General features: G+C 34.6%; 1 protein-coding gene across 1 annotated transcript in view; it reads left to right on the top strand.

Annotated features, from left to right (window-relative positions):
- The window catches only part of RTKN2 (rhotekin 2), a 65,661-nt gene extending 42,846 nt beyond the window's left edge, over positions 1 to 22,815 (top strand). Inside the window, exons 8-12 of the mRNA XM_036265935.1 lie at positions 2,573 to 2,679; positions 3,611 to 3,742; positions 16,258 to 16,423; positions 20,937 to 21,044; positions 22,280 to 22,815. Of these exons, the coding sequence (XP_036121828.1) occupies positions 2,573 to 2,679; positions 3,611 to 3,742; positions 16,258 to 16,423; positions 20,937 to 21,044; positions 22,280 to 22,815 (1,049 nt within the window). The remainder of the gene's footprint in view (positions 1 to 2,572; positions 2,680 to 3,610; positions 3,743 to 16,257; positions 16,424 to 20,936; positions 21,045 to 22,279) is intronic.
- Positions 22,816 to 27,156: the final 4,341 nt, after the last annotated feature.

Raw genomic sequence — 27,156 nt, 5'->3', positions numbered from 1 at the left:
AGCCATTTTATAGGTACTACCAACAGGGATCAGTAAAAGCTTAAAAATCAATTTTATGTGGTCAAATCGCCATATGCTAGATTTTTATTTGTACCCTGATAAACAGAATAAATTATGCAACGTTCTCCTTTCATATAGATTTGAAGGCTATATACCCACCTGCACACATACTGTAGTATCTTAGTGTTTTTTGAAAGAACTTTTTTAAACCTTTGCAAACTTATGGAAAAGTTACAAGCTGAATGTCAAGATCTTCCCCGCCCCCTCATATATATATATATATGAGAGCAAGATGCTTACATGGTGTTTCATTACCCCCAAATATGTTAATATGTATTTTCTACTAAGAGGACATCCAGCTACATCACTGCAACCATCCAAGTCAGGAAGTTAATAATACATTGCAATACTGTTTAATTCTCAGACTCCATTCAGGTGTTGCTCATTGTCCCAGTAATGTTCCTTATGACACAAGAATCCAATACAGAACCACAAATTACCTTTAATTATCGTGCTTCCTTACTTTCTCTCAGTCTGGACCAGTTCTTTAGTCTTTCCTTGGCTTTTATAACACTTTACATATCATAGACAGTTATTTTATAGAAGGCCCTTCAGTTTGGGTTTGTCTGATGTTTTCTTGGGATAAGTTTCTGGATATACATCCTTGGCAGAAATATCACAGAACTGAGGTTATCTTCAATGCATCCATTAGGTGACATATAATTTTGACTCATCCTGTTACTGATGATGTTCACTTTAATCATTTGATTAAAGTGGTGTCTACTAAGCTTTTCTACTATAAAGTTACTCTTTTGTTTTCCCTTTTGTAATAAGTACATATTTTGTGTGTGAGAGGGGTAGTACATTGAAACGATATATGGTATTTCCTATTGGATTTTCAATTTATTTATTGATGCGTTTATAGCAATATAGACTCAGGTTTGTTCAGTGCATCATAATCTGTTAATATCACTGTTTTGAGGTTCAAATTGTCTCCAATTTGACCAATAGGAGCACATTCAAGATGGCTTCTTTGTGTTTTTGACAGGTCTTCATCATTATTAAGAACTTCCTTGCTTTATGGCATAACAAGATATTTCAGGCTCATCATGTACTTTCCCTGCCCCAGCCCTGGAATCAGCCATTTCTCCAAGGAATGCTGGTTCTTTTTAATGGAAATATTATTTAGATGACATAATCTGTGCTCTAGGTATATTCATTGCTATTAGAGTATCACTATTAGAGTGTTGCTTTTCCTAGCCCTCCTCAGTAGACAGAGCTACATACCTGCATATATATTTTATCATGTGTTTCTTAATCCCTATATGTTGAAAACCATTTCACACCAGTACATCCAGTTCTAATCCAACACTACAGAGTTCATTTCATATATTTGTAAGTGCTTTTTCTGAGAAATGAAAAACGTATTTTCTCTCATCTTTAATGTTTTTTCTTCTGTAATCAGTCTCCCTGAAAGCAGCCATTTTCTCATCTTCTCTATATGGATTATTTCTTCTTCTTGCTGGGGCTCTGTCTCCTCATTCTGGGCAGCCCCTTGCCCATGCAGACACTCCTCTTCATGCACAGGTTTAACTCCCTGTGCCTGGTTGCCCTCACCCTCATCCCATGTGGACACCCTCCTCAGCCTGCCTGTGCTCTGACACATGCCCAGCTGTCCCTCTGCTTGGGTGCCCTTCCTGGTGGCCTTGACACACTGTTCTGGTCATTGAATGTGTGGATGGCTTCAGTGCTGCTCTCAGACTCCCATGGCTGGGCCATGTCCCAGATGTGCACACTGGTCTTACTCTGCTTGCGTTCTGATACCTCACATGAGGCAGCCACCCCACATAGACACCCTTCTCACTCAGCTTGGGCCTAACCCCTTCGCCAGGCAGTGCCCTGGGCAGAGATCTCCTTTGGCTCTAGGCTATGTTTCATGTGATCTGTTTTCCTCATCCCATTCAGACTCTGATACCTTGTGCCAAGCAGCTTGCTTACCCACCCTCCCTGTCCTCTAGCACCCAGCTGTGGCATACCACAGCATCAGCCCCAGCCCCAGCACAGATGCCCAGCTTGGTGAACTTCACCTAATGGCTTACAACTGATTTGTTCAGATAGGGTAGGGGAAGAAGGAGAGGAAAGGCAAAAGGATTTTTAAATTATTATCTTAAAGTTGTGCTCTAACATGTTTTATTCAGAGGATCACTTTGCTAATTATAATGAAAGAGCAAAAGTAGAATTTGACATACAAAAATCACTTTATTAGAATTTTTTATATTAAATGAGTTTACTTACATGCCCTGAACTACCTCCACTGATTAATTACTTTAAGATCAAACAAGAGGTCAGGAGACTAAAAATTCGATGTCTATTCCAGGTGATGGCATATGTTCAACTTGATATCATCTCCTATTTGATTTTGTCATTAAATATGGTACTGTATTTGAGTAGGATGAACCTTTACATATGTTCCTATGTAAAGCAAAAAAAAAAAAATTGTAAAAAGAAAAGAATGTGTAATGACCTTAAACATATATTTGTAACTTGATTTTTCTCTCTCTCGTTTAAATAGAGGAGTCTTCATTTTGGCTTCCCTTATTTGGCAACATGTGCTGCCGATTAGTCGCCCAGCCAGCTTGTATGGCTGAGGATGCATTTGCAGGATTTCTTAATCAGCAGGTTAGAGCACTTTAAATATCCTACAATAATTATAGCTCCAATTTTGATCTTAATCCTGATATTAAGTAGTGTTTTTTAGAGTCTTCTTTTAAAAACAACAGTGTTCTCAGTGTTAGATATAGACTGGGGGATTGGGAGGGAGACTTGGGGTGAGAAGGGAGAAAGGAGAGGGGTCTAATGCAATTTGGGTGTCTTAGGAGCTACCTCTCCAGGTTCGTCTGTTGCATAAGTTGCAGTAACAGGGTAATCGGCAACAGAGGCCTCCTTGTGGAAACTGATGAAGACTGCTCAGCATCTTCCTGCTCAAGGCCTTTCTGGCAGACAGCTTTTGGCCCAGTGCAGGCCTCTGAGCTTCCAAAGCTGCCTCTGTGCCACCTACTCCTGATTTATTTATAGCCATAGTTATTTATATTCAGTAAATAATTAACTATGGGCTCCAATGAATCAATACCATTTTCTAAAAGATTCCATTAAGAGGAAAGGAAATTTGCATTCTTACAGGGTAGTCAACATTTTTCAGTGTTCTAAGAACAGTAAGGGAAAATTATATTTTGAATACTGAGTTATTTCTATAATTTTCCTGAGTCAATGAATTGCTGTGGAATTCTGAGTACTTATTTTTAATAGACTAGCTTTTTAGAAACTGCATCAATTTTTGATTTTAGGTGTGTAAATGTTATGTGGTAATCATTACCTCTATTTTGCCTATTTAATGCTTATGAGAATTCCAGACCTTTATTCTCTAATATTAACTTACTCTTTGGTTTTGGGCTATTGACTCATTATATAGTAAATTAATGGGTAACTATCACATTAAAAATTTTCAAAAAGCTAATTTAACTTTGATAATTTTATTTGTTGAATTTAGAGTTAAGATAATAAATGATGGTTTAATGTTGATTGTTTCTTGGTTTTTTTTTTTTTTTTTAAGCAAATGTTAGACAGTCTGATTAGTTGGAGAAGGTTGTATTGTGTTTTGAGAGGAGGTAAACTCTATTGTTTTTACACTCCAGAAGAAATTGAAGCTAAAGTGGAACCAGCTTTGGTAGTTTCCATTAACAAGGTAAATAAAATGCTGTTTTGAAATAAAAATATAACATTTAATGAAATTTGTCTATTTTTATATAATTTACATTGTTGCCATCTTATAAAGAAATAGGAAGTACTGCTAAAAATAGGTTGGTTCATAAAGAGAATTAATCTTTTTTTTCTTTCCATTATAGAGCTAATTCAGTAAAGGAAATGCTCTACATTTCCTAAGAAAACGTAGTAATTGGAAATCTATACCAGTAAATAGGTTTTAAAGCAGAGAATATAACTTCACATTAACAGGATACTTAAATTTTCCATGAATTTAATTAAGAGATTATATAAACATAAATTGTTAGCTCATGTTACAGTGATATTCTTTCTAGTTAATATTTAAATGAATCCATAAAAAGACGTTTCTGAGGATACTTTCTGATTTCCTATGGGATTGATGGGCAATTGTCTAACCGTCTGTCAGAATAGGGAAGCCTGACAGTTGATTTTAGAATACTTGAGTGCTTACACTGCATTGAAAAATCTTACTACACCACCTAGAGAATCTATCAAATAAACACACACACACACACACACAGAGGTTGGATACAAAGCAGATGATTAAACTTTAGTTAATGAAATTTTCACTCATAAATTTATAGGAAAACTTTTCACAGTAAGCCAGATTTACTTTCTTTTATCCCAGGATCTTAAATTTATCTTCATCTATCACCGCAGTTTAGTGTTTATTGGAGGTTCTGCATGCCCCTCCCCCTTTAACATTCCTACTATAGAATACTTGAATGGCATTTCTAGAGCAGAATATCAGTTTTTCTTCGTAAAGACTACATTTAATTGTTTCTAGTTGTAATTTCCTTGCCTTTGGAGTTGTTGAATTGACGTATATGATAAATTGTGAGCCATTCCATCTATTAATTCTGCTTGTTCTACTTGTCTTTAAATATATATTTTTTAAAAATGTAAAGTGGTATGTCTTAAAAAAACATGTAAAGATTAGTTTGCTAATCTATAAGGAACTGAGTCTGTTTCTGTCCTGCTTTTAAAAATTGCATTTTTTTTTAAAATAAATCCTCACCTGAGGACATTTTTGCACTTATCTTCAGATAGAGAGGGAGGAAGAGAGAGAGAAAGAGAGAAACATCAATGTGAAAGGGACACTTCGAGTGGTTGCCACCCACAGGACCCCAACCAGTGCTGGGGACAAACTGCAACTGAAGTACGTTCCCTTAGCGGGAACCGAACCTGTGACTCTCTGGTCTGCGAGCCGATGCTCTAACTGCTGAGCCAAACCAGCCAGGGCAAAAATTGTATTTTTTACTTAAAGGAAATCCTTTAGTGAGACCTTTTGTTATATAGTTAAATTCACTTAATTTATCTGTTTTGTGTATTAGAAAGATTGATATTGCTCTTAAATAATATACCTCAATATGATAACATGGTGAATTTATTTTGGTTTAGAAAATCAGGTTTATGAAAGTACAATCTTATTATTGGAAAAGTGATATTTTTTATTATTTGCCAACTTTTTATTTTGTTTTGTTTAAGCAGCATTCACTTTATTAGTCTTTTGAAAATTTTATTTTATTTTATTTTTTATTTTTTTAGAGAGAGAGGAAGGGAGAGGGAGAGAGAAATAGAAACATCCATGAGAGGGAGAGAAACATGATTGACTGCCTCCTGCATGCCCCTCGCCAGGATCGAGCCCACAACCTGGGCATGTGCCCTGACTGGGAATCAAACCAGTGACCTCTTGGTACACAGGTTGATGCTCAACCACTGAGCCACACCAGCCAGGCTGAAAATTTCAAGTATACAGAAAAGTTGAAAGAGTAAAATAAGGGTACACTGTGTATACCCTTCACTTAGATTCTTTATCTGTTAACATTTTGCTACATTTGCTTTCTCTCTAATAGTTTAAATTTTTTTCTGAACCATTTCAGTATAAGTTGCAAAAAGCATAACATTTTTTCCCTAGAATGTTTTTTTAATGTGTTTCTCCTAAAAGTAAGCATATTTCCTTACTAATCATAATATTATTAGCACACTTAAGAAACTTATTGTTGCCCTGGCCGGTTTGGCTCAGCGGTTAGAGCGTCGGCCTGCGGTCCAGAGAGACCTGGGTTCGGTTCCCGCTAAGGGCACGTACCTTGGTTGCAGTTTGTCCCCGGCCCTGGTTGGTCGTGTGGGTGGCAGCCACTCGATGTGTTCCTTTCATATCGATGTTTCTCTCTCTCTCTCTGTTCCTCTCTCTCCCTCCCACTCTACCTGAACAAAAAAATAGAAAAATGTCCTCAGGTGAGGATAAAAAAAAAAAAAAAGAAAGAAACTTATTGTTGACAAAATAATATTATCTAATATTCAGAGTAAATTGCCCTACTTGTCCCCAAAATATTGTTTCTAATTTTTATTGTTTTATCCTAGACCCCATCAAGGATCATAAATTGCATCTGGTCACCATGTCTTTTGTTTATTTCCTTTGCATCTACATTGTGCCCTTGCTGCCTTTTTTTTTTCCCTCTTTGGTCTTTCATTACATTGACATTTTTGAAAAGTTCAAGCCAATTCCCTAGTTTGTATTTGACTAATTATTTACTAGATTTAGGTTAAATTTTTTTAAAATATGTTTTATTGATTTGAGAGAGAGAGAGAGAGAGAAAAACATCGATGAGAAAGAAACATCATTTGGCTGCCTCTTGCACACCCCACCTGAGGATCAATCCAACAACCCTGGCATGTGCCCTGACCAGGTATCCAACCAGCGATCTCTCAGTCCATGGGACGACACTCAACCAACTGAGCCACACCGGCCAGGGCTAGGTTAAATATTTTTGGCAAGAGTCCTACATAGATAATTTTAATCTAACCTGTTTGTTAGGTAGCTAGGGAGTAAATATGAATTTTATGAATTTTTGTCTTACATGTTGTACAGTGGACTATGGATAATCATAAACCAAATTAAAATGTAGTTCAAACAAGTATTGTTAAAGTCATTTGTTTTATTTGGAAACAGTCTTCATGGTACTCATTTTACTTTATCACAGCTCTTTAAGGTAGGCAGAGCAGGTTGAAGACAGCCCTATTGTGCGGTTACGTTATTTCTATTTTTCAAGTGAAGAAATAGACTCAGAGATGATATCGAACTGGTCTAGCTAGTAAGGAAGATTTTATGGCTCACTCTTAATGGGTAGAAAAAATGTAGGTAAAAATTCTTGGACTGTGTTTCTATTTTCTCATAGATATACTGCTGGACTAGATTTAGAAAGCATAATTACACTTTTTACTATCTCCATACCCACTCTGAATCAGTTTTTAAAGTAAAAGTAGCTCTGAAATGAGGTTCTGAGCCTGAAGCTGCAATCCACCTCTAGACACAATGGCTTAGGACAGTTATAAGGGAACTCCTCTGTATATCTGTATTTTCTTGTCTGATGACAAGGGTGTAATTCCTGAAAAGTGGATAACAGTGTTTACATGGCCTGGTTGAATTGACCTGTTTTCAATTGACTCATTTTTCTTCGTGGTAATAAATGCTGTTTACCTAACAACTAATAGGATTCTGTAGTCAATCAACTCCATTGTTAAAATAACTGAAATCAGCATGCTTAGAAATCCCATTGGTGGTTCCACAATTGACCATCACAAATTCACAGGAAAATGACGAATCTAGTTATTTGCGTAGACTTGCCTTAGTCTTGGGAACAGCATGGGTTATATTTGACCCTGAGAACTAGTGACAGAGATTGCTTACATTGTTCATGACTTCTGTCTAAAGTACAATATGGAATTTAAGATTAAACTGTGAGAAAAGAGTTAAGGTTGGGAAGGTTAATATAATTTACTTGCTAATTAGAGATTAAACAGATGGGAGAGTCTTCCATTCTCTAGCTTTGCAATATTGTCATCTTAATTTTCTCCCATGCTGATACCTGCCCTTTCTCCATAGAAATTCTTCTCTTTGCAGTTCCCACTTCTACCTCAGGTTTTCTTGAAACCTTCTATTCACCTGAAAATTTTACTTAACAGTAAATTCCACTGGTCTCCTTATTTAAAAGTGTCAAATATCATTTTGGTCAAGAAATTTATTTGTTAACTTATGAAAACATGACATAATTATACCTCCTATTAAAATAATTTGTACTTGTTTTTTTCAAATTATAAAATTCAAATTTATGGAAAAGTTGAAAAAAAATACTATAATGGTCACTTTTATACCAGTTAGAGTTGGCTTAAAATAAAATTCACCTATTTTAAAAGTGTAGTTTGATAATTTTGACAAATATACAGTTGTGTAAACATTACTACATTCATTACATTACAGTGTTTTTGTTTTTAATCTTTTTTGGTGAGAAGTTCTACTGAGCAAACTTCAATTATACAGTAGTGTTATCAGCAATACAATAGTGTTGTCAACAGTAGTTGCCATGTTTTAGATTAGAGCCTTAGACCTTATTCATCTTATAGCTGAATGTTTATAAAGCCTCTTTACTTTTTCTTGCTGACCTATTTGAAATGCATATTTACACAGTACCATTATCACAGCTAGGCAAATATACAATGATTTTCTTGTATCATCTAATATCCAGTTCATACTCAAATTTTCTTATTGTCCCCACAGTGTTCTTTTAGCTTTTGCTTTCCATCTAGGAATATTTAAGTATTGTGTGCATCCTTTGTTCCTCTGAACCCCAAATTAGGTCCAGAGGTTTAAACATTTTTTTTTTTTCATCCTCACCCGAGGACATTTTTTGTTCAGATAGAGTGGGAGGGAGAGAGGGGGGGAGAGAGAGAGAGAAACCTCGACGTGAAAGGGACACATTGAGTGGCTGCCACCCGCATGACCAACCAGGGCCGGGGACAAACTGCAACCGTGCCCTTAGCGGGAACCGAACTCGAGTCTCTCTGGACCGCAGGCTGACGTTCCAGCCGCTGAGCCAAACTGGCCAGGGCTTAAATAGATTCTTTTAAAATATTTTCTACAAGAATATTTCATGAATAATGACAAATACTTTATAGAACATCCTGTTCAGAGACACATGATATCAGGTTGTCTTATTATTGACAATGCTGGGTTAAGGTAGTGACCACTTGCTTTCTTCAGTATATAGGTAAGCTTTCCTCTTTACAATTAGCAAGTAGTGCAAGAGGTGATACTTTGTGATTGCCCTTGACTGAATCAGTTATTACCTTGCAGATTGCATACGTTTTCCTCATATTGTCCTTCCTTGTACATATATTAACTGGCATTCTTTTGTATTCTTTTTGAGGATTTTTCTCATCAAGTAGGAGTGAATTAAAGTCCCTCCTGAAAAGACAGGACAAATGTTTAATGTTTAAATTGCCAGTTTTCAGAGTAATTCATTGGTATTGTATTGATATTTGCAGTATGTATTGGAGTGATGTTACCCCTCCAGAAGTAGCAAATGAATGGTATGTCTCTTGCCGCCCCCCCAATATTACAAAAACTTATAGATTTTTATGTTCAATGTTTTTAATTCCTTGATTTTTATTTATTTATTTTTTCAATCCCCAGTGGAGGATATTTTTCTATTTATCTTCAGATAGAGTGGGAGGGAGAGAAAGGGAGAGAGAGAGAAACATCGACATGAGAGGGACACATCGAGTGGTTGCCTCCCACACTACTCTGACCAAGGCCGGGTACAAACTGCAACTGAGGTACGTGCCCTTGGCTGGAATTGAACCCAGAACTCATTGGTTCATGGGCCAGTGCTCTACTGCTGAGCCAAACCAGCCAGGGCGATTACTTGGTTTTTAAATATAAGATTGATGTTTTAATTGTTTTGCTTACTTTGGAAATGTTTAAGGGACACATGCTATTAGTGTATTCTTAAATAAACAGAAGCTTTGATAAATGTCAACTTGGTATTTCTGATATGTAGAGCAGGTAAGCACCAAATAAAACTTTTAAGAATAATGTTTTTTCAGTTTTTAGTATATTTCCAATGCTGAGTCTCTAAGATCTTTTTATGCTTAATAATGTTAAATATAAAATACACATCAGAGTTCCTTTTTCCTTTCTTTTGGTTGTCTTTTATCTCTCGTCATTTAAAAAATAATAATTTTGCTTAATGCTACTTTAAAAATTATGTGAAAACATACATTTTGCATTTGCTAAGGTATATTAATAATAGTTCTATTATTTTGATCACAGGATTTGTTCTCTATAATTCTTGTCCTTCTAAGTGGCATTTCCTGTAAGGCTAAGTCAGTTCACTAATTTTCATAGGGAGCCATCTGTGGAAATAGTCACATTAAGGAAAGAAAAGCCTAAAAGCTGTTCCCCTTTTCTTTTCAATCTAAATTTCAAAGGATGATTTACTTCAAAGTGATTGCTTCAACTTCAAAAACTTCCCTGTAAATGTTGTTGAGTAAGACATTCTCAACAAAGGGTGCTTAACTGGAGCCACTGCATCTCCTGTACATTGTAGACAGCATTTTATTAACCAGAGTGTTACCCATTGCCAGTGGGTAGGGAGTGGAAGGGAAAAGAAGTATGGGTCTTTGAGATCAAGAGTCTTTTCTTGATGTAAATATTATGCATCACTTCATTTTAATGAATAATATCATCGGTACTAAATAAGTCAGTAACACTACTTGGGGTGATAGACCTTTGTTAAATTGTCTTCAAATTGCTTTTAACCATTATTTTTATCATGGACCCCAGCAAGCAAAATTATTGTGAAGCAAATGGGATTTTCTTCTGATTATGTTAGTCCTCTTAATGTCTGAACCCTATCAACTACTCATATTGACCTTTATTAAATACAGCAAAAAGCAAAAAAAAAAAAGATTTTTTCAACGGCCTTTTTCCTTTTGTAGTTTACGTCTGATTTCACTAACATAAATGGAAAATAATTGTCTCACACTAGTACTAATTATACCTCATGCTTGGTTTAATTTATGGTTATACTTTACACATTTCAAACATTCCTTGTCATACATTGTGAATGTATGCTTTATTTGTTATTGGAGTATATATAAGGTCTAAATCTTGATTTTAGCCAACAACATTTTGTCTTCATCCCTGATCAGTAAGACTTTAGAACAAACACCTTTCAAAGAACTTACTTATCTTTAGAATATGTCTGTGAGGAAGATGTGAGTAAAATAATACTATTTTTGCATTATAGATAAGAAAGCAAACACTTAGTTTTTAGTACTTGTATTTTATTTTTAAATTGTTTTTTAAATTTTGTGATAATATACAAAGAGGATAACATTAATTGAACTCATTTATACCTTCACACATTACCCCACAACAGAATTATTTTGAAGGAAATCCTAAAGACCATATCATTTTATTTGTAAATATTACAACTGTCATACTTCTGAAAAATGTAGTTATATATAGTCAATATGTCATAAAAAATCCAGACAGTGTTCAAATTTTCCAGTCTTGTAATTTTATTTTTAACAATTATTTGAATTAGGATCCAAATAAGGGCCATACATTGCAGTTGATAGTTGATTAGGTATCTTGACTCTCTTAATCTGTTGGATTTCATTCTCGCTCTCTCTCTCTCTCTCTCCTCTCTCTCCCTCTCTCTCCCTCTCCCTCTCTCTCTCTCTCTCTCTCTCTCTCTCTCTCTCTCACACACACACACACACACACACGCACACAATTTGTTTGTTGAAGAAATTGGGTCATTTATCCTACAGTTTTCCATAGTCTATATTTTGCTTATTGTTTCTTTTTTATTTTTTTAAATGAATTATTTTTGTTACAAATGTTTCTCCTTTTTCCCCCAGACAGCCTCCTCTCTACTCCACCCCTACCTTGCAAGCATTGTTCTCTATGTCCATTTGTATCGTTAAGTAGTCTTTTTTCTTGTTAGAATCAGATTTCGGTTGGTTAGTAAGAATATGTCTCAGGAAATATTATTTGGTTTTATCTGGAGACATATAATATGTCTGGACCCTCCACTCATATTAACATCTACTGCTAAACATTACTTAGATCTTTATTTCATTAGGGATTGCCAACTAGTGATATTTTAAATTTCTTTCTTCATTGATTAGCAGAGATACTTCTACTTTATCAGCTATTTGATTGAGGTACAATTTTTATAGGAAAGGCAAGATAATGGCTTGATTTTTTTTGTTTTGTTTTGTATTTATATCCTAGTTACCAAAACAATGAAGTGGTTCCTAGCATCCTTCAAAGGTGACTAATGAGTTAGTTTTTAAATGTCATTATGAATTCATGGATTTAAAGACATTTCATGCATCAGTCCATTACCATTGTTATATTTACTGATATTCAGATTGTCCCATCTTTGGCTACTGGAAGCCTCTTCAAGCTGGTCCATTGGATAAAACTCTTTGACTTGTGATAGGACAAGGTATTCCAGGATCATCCTGTACATTTCCTGACCCAGGCTGGGAATTGGCCATTTCTCTAAAGAACTTGATTCTTTTTAGTGGGAAAGGGTATTTAGAGACGATAATCTCGGTACATAGTAGATTTTTTTAAAAGTCATGTAAGCAAAAGTAAGGTCAGAGACAAATCTTAAGTCTGCCCTGATCTAGTAATTTTCCATTACCACCAAAATGGAGAGATTGAAGTACATTTTTAGTTCAAAATAATGAATAACCTAGAAGAAACTTTCCTTTGACTTAAGAGTTAATTATATCTTGTTACAAAATTGGTTTTTGAGATTATATTTTTGTTGACTTCAGTGGGTTGTAGAAGGATACAGTTCAGTATGTGCTGGTTGACAGAAGTCGAGTCAGCAAGGTTAAAGTTTCACAGTGAATAATTTCCAGTCTATCCACAAAATCAGTAAAAGTTGACTGTACTGCCTCCCAAATCAACTAGAAGTTTTGGGATTATCAAAAGCAAGACAGGAAACTGACCTTGGATAGAACACTTACCTCAGAACATAAGTTTCCTCATCTATAAATTAAAGAGTTGAATTAGACATTATCTCTGGGATCTGAGTCTATTGTAAAACTTTTTGTAATTATCTGAGTTGTTCTTTGTCTTTCTCATGCTTTTATTCATTAAATATTTTTCAATCACTTAGTGGGTACCAGGCAATATTTTAGGTGGTGGGAACAGTGGAGGCAAAATACCCAACTTCTTTCCTTTCATACCCTGCTAAGAGGAGATACTCCCATTATCTCTACACTGTGTGAGCCCCTAATGATAACAGTCCTAAAATTTCACCTTCTGTTTTCTAATCTATTCCTTGTTTGAGAAAAGAAGTCCTGAACACCACCCTGGCCGGTCTTGCTCAGCGGTTAGAGCATCAGCCTGCGGTCCAGAGAGACCCGGGTTAGGTTCCCGCCAAGGGCACATACCTCGGTTGCAATTTGTCCCTGGCTCTGGTTGGGTTGTGCGGGTGGCAACCACTCGATGTGTCCCTTACACGTCGATGTTTCTCTCTCTCTCTTCCTCTCTTTCCCTCCCACTCTATCTGAACAAAAAATGGAAAAGTGTCCTTGGGTGAGGATTAAAAAAAAAAAAAAAAAGTCCTGAACACTGTTGTAGATAATTTGCCCATACTGAAAAATAGCTTGCATGAACTTTCTGACATCAGAAACTTAAATCACTTTTTCTTTGACATACAGCTTTTTGTTTTAAAATTTTTTCATTAGTTAAATTAATTTGGGTGATAAAATATAGAAGTTAATTCAAATGATCTATCCTGTGTTTCATTTGCACTTTTAAAAATCCTCTCGCTTTAAAAAAAATTAGCGGTATTGTTACCAGGGTTAATGGAGATATTATTGTGTTATATTCTCTTAGGATATAAGTGATTCAGTTTGTCAAATTTGCTATATAGCTATTTTCATTTGAAAAGATACATTAGTATTATTTTAAAATGTACATATTCATCTATTAAAAATCACTTTTATTTAAAAGTTGAATCTGGCCCTGGCCAGTTTGGCTCAGCAGTTAGAGCGTCAGCCTGTGGTCCGGAGAGACCTGGGTTTGGTTCCCACTAAGGGCACGTACCTCGGTTGCAGTTTGTCCCCAGCCCTGGTTGGTCGTGCGGGTGGCAGCCACTCGATGTGTCCCTTTCACATCGATGTTTCTCTTTCTGTCTCTCTCTCGCTCTCGCTCTCCTTCTCTCTCTCTCTCTCTCTCCCTCCCTCCCTCCCACTCTGTCTGAACAAAAAATGGAAAAATGTCCTCGGGTGAGGATAAAAAAAAAAAGTTGAATCTGTTTCAATCCTATATACAAAAGGTAGTCAGAAATTTGTATTAAAAATGGATTTAGATGGAGGGAAGCACAATTTCAGTAACAAGAATACTTTATATTTTATTGTTTGGGTTTTTATTTCCAAATACTAGCAGGAATAAAGTGTTCCCCATTACTCTTCACTGAGTCAGCATTCAGTTAATCTGATAGAGAAGCATCTCAAAGAGTCTTCAAGAGCTAAGTCATTCTCTTCCAGTGATGATAAGCTTTATACTTAAAGAGATTGATTGCATGTGTTTTCAGGCCCCAAGGATACCATTTGGGACAGCATTTTTTAATATTTATAAATAATTACTTAAAAGAGTTAATTCACAAAGTTTATTACCAATGTGTAGGAGTGTTAAAAGGCCGCCTGATTATGATAAGATGCTGGCCATTAGTCCATTACAAATTCTCTGAACTCACATTTCTACGTGTGTGTGTGTGTGTGTGTGTGTGTGTGTTAATCCTCACCTGAAGATATTTTTCCATTGATTTTTAGATAGAGTAGAAGGGAGGGAGGGGGAGAGAGAGAAACATTGATATTATAGAGACACATCGATTGGTTGCCTCCCGCACAGCCCCTCAAGTCCAGGGATTGAACCTACAACCCAGGTATGTGCCTTTGACCAGGATTGAACCCATGGTCCTTCGGTCCTCGGGCTGATGCTCTAACCACTGAGGCAAACCAGCCATGGCCATTCCTACATTTTAAAAATGATATTTTGTGTACTCCAAAGTTTCAAAGTTGTGTTGCTACTTAATACAGCATACATATTTCCTCATGTGATTTTTGAATGAGAAGTCCTTCAGAAAAGAACTTCTGAGGTAGGATTTGATGTTTACCTGCATGTATATACCCATTTTTCAGGGAATGGATAGTTTTTTTCCCCTAACTCTTTGCTACTTCAGTAATGTCCACATAGACATTATTATATGAGTATGTTGGTTTTGGTGTATGACTGACTGTACAGTCTCTCTTCACTCTATACTCAAACAAATGAAGACTTTCTTCCATTCTTAACTAGCTTTTGTAACTGCCAGCCAAATATTCTTCTGCACACATTCTGGTAGGCTTAACCATACTCCTCTAGAACTGCTCTACCCAGTACAGTAACCATTAGCCGTCAGTGGCTGTTAGGTTCTGAAAATGTGACTGGTCCAAATTGAGATGTTCTGTAAGATAGACTAGAATTTGGAGACTTAGTATGAAAAAAGAATGTAAAATAGTTCAGGAAATTTTTTATCCGTTATATGTTAATATTCTGGATATGTTGAGTTATATAATATACACTGTTTTAAAATAATGTAATAATTATTACATTATTGTTTTCACCAGTATTATTTTACCTTCTTAAATGTGATTATTAGAAAACCTTACATTACGTATGTGGCTCACATATTTCTAATAGACATGCTCTAGAATACTGGAATATCAATCATTATTCAGGCAGCCAAATCCCTATCTTTGCATAATAGATAGTTCTATTCCAGACTTTCCCCCCTAAGATTCCTAACTTAATGTAGTTGCGAGTTTGCCATATGGCATGGCAGTGCCTGTGTATGACTTGGGAATATACTTGTCTCTTCTACATGTGGACACAATAAGCATCACCACATGTCATACTTAGAACCACTCAGAAAAACGGTTTAGACTACCAACATGAGTGAAACCATTGCCAATCTAGAGGCTTGCATTCAACATTTGCAAAAATAATTTTTATCATTTTGAGTCTGATATTACTTTATGGATCTTTGGCGATGAGGTTTGTAAATGAGTATTACATATGAAATAAGTGTTAATGAGGACAACCTAACTGTTTTGCTGCAGTAAACACTAAGTTATGGTTTTATTGCTTTGACTGATAACACTGTATATTATGCATGAGTGCTAGAATAAGAAACATACTTTACCAGTTCTATTTTATTACTGTTGAAAATATAGTTAACATAATTCACATTACAGTTATAACATGCTGTACTTGTTTCACTGCAAATTTTAAGATGTAAATAAAAGACAAACTCCTACTTAAGCTAAGAGATCAAAACAGGTTTTGTTTTAATCTCATATAATTTAACATAAGTGCTATATGTAGCATACTTTGAAACATTACTCAGTATTTTTCATATAGAGCATTTTTATCAGCCTCTAAATTTGAGTTTGAATAATGAAAATTCTCAAATTTACATATTTAAAATTTTAAATGATCAGCAATAAGAGTATAATTGCATCTGGTATAAATATGGTAGTTAAGCAATAAAACATTTATTTGATCATTACAAAAATATTCTCTTGTAAATACAACACCAATTTTGTCCTAATTTTTAGGAGACCAGAATCCGAGCAATGGATAAGAATGCCAAGAAAAGAATCCATAATTTTTCTGTGATCAACCCAGGTGCTGGCCAGGCTGTAACTCATAGTTTTGCAGCGGACAGTAGAGAAGATCTCCAGAATTGGATGGAAGCTTTCTGGCAGCATTTCTTTGATCTTAGTAAGTTGATGTTTGGATTTTCTTGTAGTATATTCATGTACAGTTGGCCCTCGTTTATCGTGGTTAATCAGTTCCAGACTCCACTGCGATAAATGAATTTCCACAAAGTAGGATTCTTTGCAGTGGTCCCTCGCCACTTCACACTTGGACTTTTTTTTTTTTAAAAAAACCGCAATAGAGTGAGTGAAGCGGCGGAAGTCAAAGCGCGAAGTGGGGAGGGACGACGACTGTATCCTCAACGGATACACCGTAATCTAAACATTAAAATTATACATATTATAACCTTATAGTTTATATCATGAAATGTTTATGCTCCTGAATAAAATAGTAGTATATCACCAATGCAATGATGTTTTTTTCTCTTAACCTTTCCCCATTGCCTGACTGACTATAGTATAGTATACCTTTGAATTTCTAGTATCCCTGCCTCTTACTCTTTTTAAGAAGTCTAAGACATTTTAATTGTTAAAATATTCAAAAGTTAACTTGATGAATGCAGACTATGATTTTAAGTAGTTTCTTACAATAATGAAGTCACATTATGCATTGAAGACAGTCTATGATATTTTTTTCATGTTAAGATAATTTCATGTTTTAGAAAGTGAGAACTAGATTTTCATTGAAGAGATACTTCTGTGCAATACATATTCTGTTTTAATTTATTGGGGTGACATCAACAGGAATATATTGAAAATGTAGACTATTGATAATGGCTATTTCTAATCAAATTAGATTCAACCACTATTTTATGTCTTTAGAATGCTTTTCTATAGAATTACAAAATAGAGCCATTTGCAAACAATAATAGTTACATCTGCAACTCCAAGGAATAATCTAGAGACATTTTAGGATTTCTTACAGGCTGTTTTGAGGAACTCTATAAAAGAGTTAATATCTGCAGTCTTTAGATTAAGTTCTATAAACTTACGCTGATCCATGGCCTGGTCAAGTATTATAGCAATGTTTGGGGGGGGGGGGACAAAAAAGGGAACTAAATTTGATTACCTTCCACATACCATATGGTTTCATTTATTTCTCATAACATCCTAGTGATGTAGAAATTATTTCCCTCTGCTCTAAAGATGTGAAAATTGAGTCCGGAAGAGTTTTCTAGTTTGCTACAGGGAACCCGGAGGAAGACTCACTCCATGGCCTCCTTGGATTCCTTAGGACTTGTTTTTCCTTAAGTATTATCCCTAAGCATTCAGTAGTTGTTTAAAATTTGTTCCGTGCTTATCAGCATACACTACATTTTTTTCTTTTAAAATTTCAGCTGCTCATAAGTGTGTTGCCTAAAAGACAACAACTTCCTTTTGTTTGCTAATCACAGCTAAAATTTTAACTGCTTCCCTAAATGCTATGATTTAGAGACTCTGTCTTACAAAAAAGACTACATTATTTTTAGAAGTGTGTCTAGTATTTTACAATTTTCATGTATATAAAAATAGGAAAGGGTAAAAGGAAGTAAAATGCCAGGATATTATATGGTCTGGATATCAACTTCTACTAGATAATCTCATGTTTTCATTCTCCAGATTGTGTAAAATAATGTGTCTTGTTAAAAGGGGGAGTTTAGAGGGATAAGAATCTCATGGTGTTTTTTTTACTGTCAAAGTAATAAGAAAGTGATGACAATAAGGTTCTTGGGTCTGGTTTTCTTTCTTTTTTTTAATCCTTACCTGAGGATATTTTTTCCATTTATTTTCAAATAGAAAAGGAGGGAGGAAGGGGGGAGAGAGACATCAACATGAGAGAGACACATCTATTGGTTGCCTCCCACAAGACCCAGACCAGGACCTGGGACGAACCACAACCAAAGTGCATGCCCTTGATCAGAATCGAACGCATGACTCTTTGGTCTGCGGGCTGATGCTCTAACAGCTGAGACAAACCGGCCAGGGCTGGTTATTTCTTTAGTACTTGAGGTTTGGGGTATAAAATCTGCCAATGTATCTGATTTTTAAAGTATAAATTCTATTACATTTGTACTTTAGAATTCGTTATGTATAGAGATATGAAGCAAAGATGGAAGTGTTTGTACTATCCTAAAGCTTTAAAATTTTTACCTACCTAGTGACAGTGTAGCCTCTCATGATCGTGGGTGAAATAATGATGTGTAGAACAAAGTAGAGGATAGATATCGAAGGCAGAATAAAGTAAGAGTAATTTCACATTTAGAGCACATTTCAATTATTTGACTCCATTTCAGAGTAGAAATCAGAAGAGTGAGATGATTAGAAATCATGAGACAACATTAATGGAACTAGTTCTGTTGAGCCTGGAAAAGAACTCCCTGAGGACTAGGGGTTGGGAGGCAAAGGGGATGTAATAGTTCATTTTAAATTCTTTTCCTATGTAATTATTTTAATCGTTTTTAAAATTATAGTTTACATTCAGTATTATTTTGTATTAGTTTCAGATGTATAGCATAGTGGTCAGACAGCATGTACTTCACACAGTGCTCCCCCTGAGCTTCCCAGCACCCACCTGGTACAGGCATAGCCATTATGTGTAATCGCTAACTTTTAATGTCTGAGAGCTAACAAACATGTCAATGAGGAATACCACTTGTCTTGGATGATCAAAAATGGTAGAGCTAGAAATGGTGGATCAAAAATAATTTTTTTTAAGTATTTAATAATATAAATATTGAGTTACATAAGCAGCGTAGTATATCAGATTATTTTGACTGGGAATATAACAAATATTGTGGGCCACATACAGATTTTATGTAACTGAAACATTCATTTAATATTTTATACAGGTCTTTATTTTTATGTTAGTGTATTGGCAGCATGTATAACTATGCATACTAATTTATTCACTGGTAAAATGTTTCAGTTGTAATGTCTTGAGCAGTGAACATACCACCTCAGACTTCAGTAACACGTAGGATAATGTGGCTTTATATTCCAATTTTCAGCATGATTAGTATTCTGCTACCAGTTTAACCATCAAAAGCTTTCATCTATCAATATAGAGAAAATACTGCACTTTATAATTTGTGTAAGATTTGACAGAGAAATGTTTGCTAGTTTAAAGTGTTTCATTATTTTTCCATTAGATATGGCCTATTTTTTTCTGCCCTCAAGAAGAAAAAGCTGGCTTTTATATATTTATCTAAAAAAGGAAGTGGAGGGGAGGAATAAGTTATCAGATTTCAGATCCTACTAGATTTAAATTCTGCAGGGCAACCTTTGAAGCCTCAAACTCAGGATTTTATTCCCTTTATGAGTTGCTATATGGGTTATTTTGAAATTTTTATGAAATTCTGTATTTAGCATTATAATAAAACATACTGAAAGGTTTTTATGTTGCTTAACTATTTAAGGTGATGGATTTAAAATGTATGCATACATTACTAGATTGCTATGACAGACTTAAAACAACAAAAATGAATAGCTAATTTGACTAAACATGAAATGTCTTTAATTTTTAAGCCATGGAAAATAACTAAGTTGGATATTGAAGATGGAGATTGAAAATATAATAAAAGGAAAAGAAATACAGATCATAAATCAGTCTAAAAAGGCACATGTGTATTGCATTTACTTTTCTACTGATGTAAGAATTTAAGAATGGTGAACCTCAATAACTTAAATTTTTATAATATGATTATATAGACACATAGTTTCTCACACAGTTGTTACACAGCATGCAGGTGCACAATAAATACAGAAAACTTAAGTTTTTTAATATTCACTCAGAAGAAATAAAGTTAAATTTATTTTAAGATGAAAATAGTAAAACATAATTAAAAGAAAAGTTAATGTCCACACTTTTAAAGTTTAACTTAATAATTAAAAGAACTTATTCAAGAATATTAGTTTATTATGAATGCCTAATAGCTTTATTTAAAGTGTCCTTCCTAAAATAATTGAGATTCTGTTAGAATTTTGGGTCTTCTGTCTTTATAGTAATAGGCTTTTTTATATATCTTTTACTTAAATAAAAATTTATTGTTTTGCTAGAGTTGCGTGATTTTTTAAAAAGCATGATAATCATCTTGAAGAGGTCATTGTTAAATAATCAATTTTTATTTAAAAGTTGAAATCATTTTTGTAAACCACTACTTTTTACTTTTTTTTTTTCCTACTTCTTCCTCCTAGGTAACTATATTTCATTTGTTGTGGTTTTTTTTTTTTTAATCTTTCAACTGTCTTAAATATTGGACATTTTTATTTAATATTTAAACAAAGAAATTATACAAACTCATGCCATAAATAGAAATTTTAGTTGTTGACCATTTAGTGAAGTAGTATAATATTAATAGCCCAGAGATCTTAGCTTAACATCTGTGCATAGAACTTTATTTTTTAAATAGATTACATTTATGCCTAGACTTGGTCTTTAAAATTATGGGTAGTACTATATTTTTTGTGGCCTTTTTAAGGTAATGCTTTATAAATTCACTTACTTTTCAAATAAAAAATGTGTTGGTATCTATTGAAAATGAATTATACTACTTCACATTTATGTTTTAAACTAGCCTGCCTTTTTCCGGCTTTCTTAGGCCAATGGAAGCACTGCTGTGAAGAACTTATGAAAATTGAGATTATGTCACCACGGAAACCACCTTTGTTCTTGACAAAAGAGGCGACCTCAGTCTACCATGATATGAGTAAGTGGGGTTTGTCTTTTCTAAGCTGCAGGGTAACAAAAACAACATTGTCCATACTCAAGCAGCTTATTCTATTGATATTAAAATGCTAAAATTTTCAGGGTACAGTGAAAATGAATGAAAAAAGAGTATCATTATAGACTAAGGAACTCATGTTTAATAGATGAATTAATACAAAATTAATGAATACACATTTTTTGTAGTTTGAATGCTTAACAAACAAAAATGTTAAGGTTTCAAAATAAGGGTGCACTAAAATAAATATTAGCTGAGTAGCTAATAAAAATTCTGAAAATATGAAGTTCCAGATTATAAAATATAATCAGTAATTTTTTTGTATTACATTTGTTTTAAAGTAGTGTTGATAAATGAATAGTAATGGAAGCTTTCATCTCACGCCAAAAAAAAAAAAGTGGTGAAGTTTAATTCTTTGGAAAATTTAAAATATTTAGACTCATTAATATTTTATTTTTTCATACTTTGAATAGTATTTATCTTTGTAGGATTGCCTCAATGAACACAGTGTTGTGAACAAGCACAAGTCAAGACTAAATTCTTGTCTGTTTTGCTCGGTGTCCCTGCCTCACATATACTTTAAAATGTTAAATTAAAAATGATGCATTTGAATTTGCACATTTGAAAATACCAGTGACTCATTTAATAGACATTTATCTCTGTTCTCTTGTTTTTACCAAGGAAAATTTCACCCAACATTCTTGTCACCAATATGGTATCAGGGCTTCACTCTGTTTCTTTGGGTTTTGGGTTTTGGATTTTTACCTTATTAAAGAGACTGCTGATCTGCAGGAAAGAATCCATTGTGTTTGTCCCAGTCTACATGTCAGACTTATGAAAATGGAATCCACTCTTACCTAGAAGTCAAAATAGATTTTAAATCCAGGAAAGTAATTGAAAAAATTGCTGATGTAACACTGTACCTTTATAAGCTGGATTTTACTTGTTTACTTAGGAATACATATATTTATGCATATACATATACATGTGTGTACACACGTATGTGTGTGCAGTGCATAGTGCATGATCTCCTTACTTTTGGTTCTATTGATATGGTTACTTTTACAAGTAAATGATTTTTAAAAAACCACTTGCTCTCTTAGTCTGTTTCTGATGACTATTATAGATAGCATATTGGTTTGGAAAATAACTTACTCAGGTAAAGTGTTTATTGTTTTGAGTTTTTTTCCATGTATTTTTTTTTCTTAAAATTGTTACAGGCATTGATTCCCCTATAAAACTTGAAAGTTTAACTGATATAATACAAAAAAAAATTGAAGAGACAAATGGACAGTTTCTTATTGGTCAGCGTGAAGAATCCACACCACCTCCGTGGACCACACTCTTTGATGATAAGCATGAAGTGGCCCTCCAGAAAAAGACGTTATCTTCCGCAAGCACACAGTTACAGGATGGAAAACGGAAAAAGAGGCGCGCTCCCCTTCCTCCTCCTGATAAAGCTCCATTCAGCTTAGAAATGCAGAGCAGCACTGATCAGTTGGTTAAGGACGACAGGGAAAAAACAAGTGTATCTCAGACCTCTTCTTTGGATACCAAATTATCAACCCTAATGCATGACTTACAGAAACCAGTAGCTGCTCCTCGAAAACTTCCTCCTGCCAGGAAAAGTAGTTTAACCAATGGTCAAAATACAGACACTAAAACCAATATTGAAGCCAAGCCAGTGCCAGCTCCAAGGCAGAAATCTATCAAAGACATTTTGGACCCTAGATCATGGTCGCAGGCACAAGTATAGAAAACCCTTAATGTATAAAACATTAACAAAATGTGTAACTGTGAGGCTTGATTCAGAAGCGCTGTAGATGTAGTAATATGAAATTAGGTAAATAAGATAGTGATTAAATCAATAATAAGCTACTGGGTATAAAAATGTTGTATAGTGAGAAATGAATTTCTCTTTTACTTCTGATTTTGAGAATATAAATGATTTCCCCACAGAATTTAATAGGCACTCTCTAGACAATATCCTAATTGTTGGAAGGGTTAATTTATTCCTAAATTAGTACCAGGCAGTGAACAAGAACTCGGCAGAAGAAAGCTTTAAAATTTCTTTGAGGAGAGACTGTCTGGTAATTTAAAATGGTTAAATATGAGCCATATTCTCACTGTGGGAATTTTAATACTAATGGAATTTTTCAAAAGTTTTATTCAAACCACAAATTATAGAATCCGCCCAAGAAAATTTTTTCTTAGCATTCTGGAATTCTCATCTAATGGTTCACTGGCTCTCATCTATTGTTTAACTCACTAGTTAACTCACTGACCTTTTAAATTCCTGGGATAAATTTTGGGATATTAAATTCTTCATCTTTAAAGGAAATTTATAATATGCTATCCAAAGTTTTCTCCTTGATGAGCCCTGAAATCCTGCAGACATTAACTCTAATAGTGAAGCACATGTTTACTAGTTTAGAGGAAAGGTAGATGAAATGTTCTTTACTTTCATTTTTCCATGCATGGTGATAATTTCCATTATGACACTGGAATTTAGGGAAGTGAGTAGCTGATTAACACCTTAAAATTCATTTAATACCTATTTTTTTTTTTTTTTTGGTACATGCCCCTAGTGGGAATCGAACCCAGGACTCTCTGGTCTGCATACTGATGCTCCAACTGCTGAGCCAAACCTGCAGGGCTTAATACCTATTTAAAAGCAGGTGATTGCCCTGGCCGATTTGGCTCAGCGGTTAGAGTGTCGGCCTGCGGTCCAGAGAGACCCGGGTTTGGTTCCCACTAGGGGCATTTGCCTCGGTTGCGGTTTGTCCCCGGGCCCCCATTGGGGTTGTGTAGAAGGCAGCCACTCAATGTGTCTCTCTCATGTTGATGTTTCTCTTTCTTCCTCTCTCTCCCTCTCTCTCCTTCTCTCTCCCTCCCATTCTATCTGAACAGAAATGGAAAATGTGCTCAGGTGAGGATAAAAAAATAAGTAAATAAAAAAATAAAAGCAGGTGGTTGATTCAGAAATATCAGAAAACTGGGCCATGATAACTTTCAGAATTAATCCCCTTTTTAAAATTTTTAATTTGATTTTCTTTTTTCTAGTAAGGGTTGATGTCTGCTATTGATATAATTCATTAAAAGTAATATTCTTACAATAATGACATCAGAATCATTTCCATAGTAGGTGATTTCCATGGTGACCCAAACAAAATTATGAAATCAAGTGAGGAATAAAGAGCAAGAGATTGAGTACCTTACAGGAACCAAAAAAAAAACAAAATCATTTTTTATAATACTTCCTGTAAACAAGAGCTGAACAGAATCCAATCAGAATTTCCAAATAAAACCGTTTGCATAAGGTGTCAACAACAGCACTAAAAATCTCAAATCACAGTGAACCCTAAATGTCATTGCAAGAAATAAGAATTAAATTACTGCCCTGCGTATAATCTCTAGAGATCTTTCTAAAGCCTGTAAGAACTCTGTTTGGATCAAAACTACATTGTTACACAGTAAAATGAACACTTGACAAAAATAACATTAATTTAAATGGAGCCTTTTGTTATTTTTAGATAACAAAGTCTTTTTTCATTTATATAGAATGATGTAACTGCCAGGTTACTTTTCTGTTTGCTCAGGACTCTAGTAAGAATTGGGACTCAGGGGAACAATGATACAAAAGGTCTCTTGGGACTGATGACATCGGGATAGACATAGTATTTGATGAGAAGGAAACCCTATATGCTTGTCTGATAGAATTTGGAGACAATCACATGTATAAAACCTAAGAAGGTAGGATTAATTTGTTTTTCCAACCAGAAGGCTCCTGTAAATTTTTGTTGTGATTGCCAGTTGAATAAATGACACATTAAAAATCTAAAAGTTATTACTATCTGAATTTTTATTTTTTTAAACCTCACTGCTGTTTTTGACAGCATTTGTGACTGTCGTTGCCACTAAATTATTGAGCTAGAAGATGCTGTAGGCAAAACTGTTTCTGGAACTGGCATCTAAGAATTCTTTTTTTTTTTTAGTTGAATTATAACAAACCGGTGTTAAAACTTTCAAATTATATTCTTGTCATTTCTCCTGATGCATATATCAAGAAGGGTTAAGTTGTACAGAAAAGATTTATCATAGAGAAATTACCTAGCAGTTGTCCCTCAGTGAGGCACCTGAGACAAGGCTGAAGCCCTTCTTCCTAGAATCATTTAGGCGAAACCTGACCAAGGACTACCTCCTCCCCAGAATTATTCAGGCCGTTTCTAGGGACCCATTTTACTATGTGTTACAAAGCTTTTGAAATTGGGCTGAAGTCTTCAGCTGTACTTCCTTTGACATTGTTCTCATTAAATGTTAGTTCAGTTTCCCCCAAAGGTATAATACAAAACTGAGTATCTTTCCTCCCTCCCTCCCTCCCTTCCTCCCTTCTTTCCTCCTTTCTTCCGCAGTTAAAAAAAAAAATCTGAAAATACTGAGTTAAACACTTTGTTAAGGAGTTCGTCAAAAGAAGTATTTGTTTTCTCATTTCCTAAACCGGAAGTTTACGACAGAAAAAAATATGCCATGTAATAAAAGACATTTCAGCTTTTTATGAGATGGCTTTTCACATTCCTTGCTTGTCTTTTTAATTTGTTTCTTGGTATATGAAGGCTATAAACTTGAAACAGAGTTAGCTGTCAGATTTTAATAATATTATAATTGGAAAAACATAATAAAATAGATATTTTATGATATGATAATTCTGATGATCTGAAGATAATATTTTAGAAAATTACATTTACATTTCAAGCTCTGGGATATAAATTACTTACAACAGCATTAAGATAGTATTATTTTTAGTTGCTACAGAGTGGGAACTTGTATACAAAGAACAAAGAAGACATTTTGTTATTATAAATGCATACTGACTAAGGTGAAACAGTCTTTCAAAATATCAGGCATGCCACCTCTTGGTGGGTTTTATTAACTCCTCAACTATCTGCAGTGCCCCCTGACTTCTTTTAAATGGATGTGCGTATATGTCAAAAACTAAATCCATTTATTATAAATGCCTTATCTTTATACCCTTTAGGATCCTGCAAAATGTATTTTACCTGGCACTATTTATTAAAAACAGAAGCTCCCTTCTTCAGGGATAATTCACGTATGATCGGTGAAACAGTGGAACATTTCTTTAGGCTTATGTTCAGCACCTCAAGCCACCTACCAAGAAGTTAATCAATTCTGTACAAAATGAAATTATAGGGCAGTTTGGTATAATTTATGTTAAATGCCATTTGAATGTAATCACCTGTGTTACCATGAATGAGAAACAACCTTACCAGATAAAGGGCTGTACCATGAATAAGAAGAGAAGTGTGTTGGCAAGAAAAATAGCTATTCCTGTGGGTCAGAATTTATCAAAACTCATTGGTTTTTTTTTTAAAGAGTCAATTATTGAACAGTAATTACACGGATGACCATTTATATTCTCATAGTTGTCAGTGTTCTACTCATCTTAAACTATATATATATATATAATGGAGTTGTAGACTTATACTTAACATTTCAGAGACAGTACAATTTTTAAGTGTTTACATGTTTATGTGCAACTGCATCATTGCTAATAATAGTTGTATGAAAATAGTTTATACTGGATCATACATAGTCTTAGTTACTAGAAAAGATGTTACCTTTGAGTTTTTAAAGGACAAGATGTTTTTTTAAATATAGTAAGGTGTGTTATTTTCTGTGACTTGCTTGTATAATTGGCATTGTTTGTATTTCTTATTTTTTAATTAAATGTGGTTCAGGCTTCTGGATTAAAAAGTATTATATCACAGATTATATGTTTTTTAAAGTACCAAAGATTGTTTTGTTGTTGTTTTTAAATTCTCACCTAAGGATATTTTTTCATCTATCTTCAGAGGAGGGAGAGGGGGAGAGAGAGAGAAACATCAATATGATAAAGCCACGTCAGTTGGTTGCCTCCAGCATGACCCCGACTAGGGTCAGGAACCAAACCACAACCGAGGTATGTGCCCTTGACTGGAATTGACCCTGCAACTCTTCGGTCCACAGGCTGACACTCAGCCGCTGAGCCAAACCAGCCAGGGCAACACATACACTGTTTCTACAGCATGGCATATAGCAC

Source organism: Molossus molossus, unplaced genomic scaffold (genome assembly GCF_014108415.1).
Source record: "Molossus molossus isolate mMolMol1 unplaced genomic scaffold, mMolMol1.p scaffold_m16_p_17, whole genome shotgun sequence".
Lineage (NCBI taxonomy): Eukaryota > Metazoa > Chordata > Mammalia > Chiroptera > Molossidae > Molossus > Molossus molossus.
The sequence above is the reverse complement of the archived record's forward strand: the minus strand, read 5'-3'. Positions and strand labels throughout refer to the sequence as shown.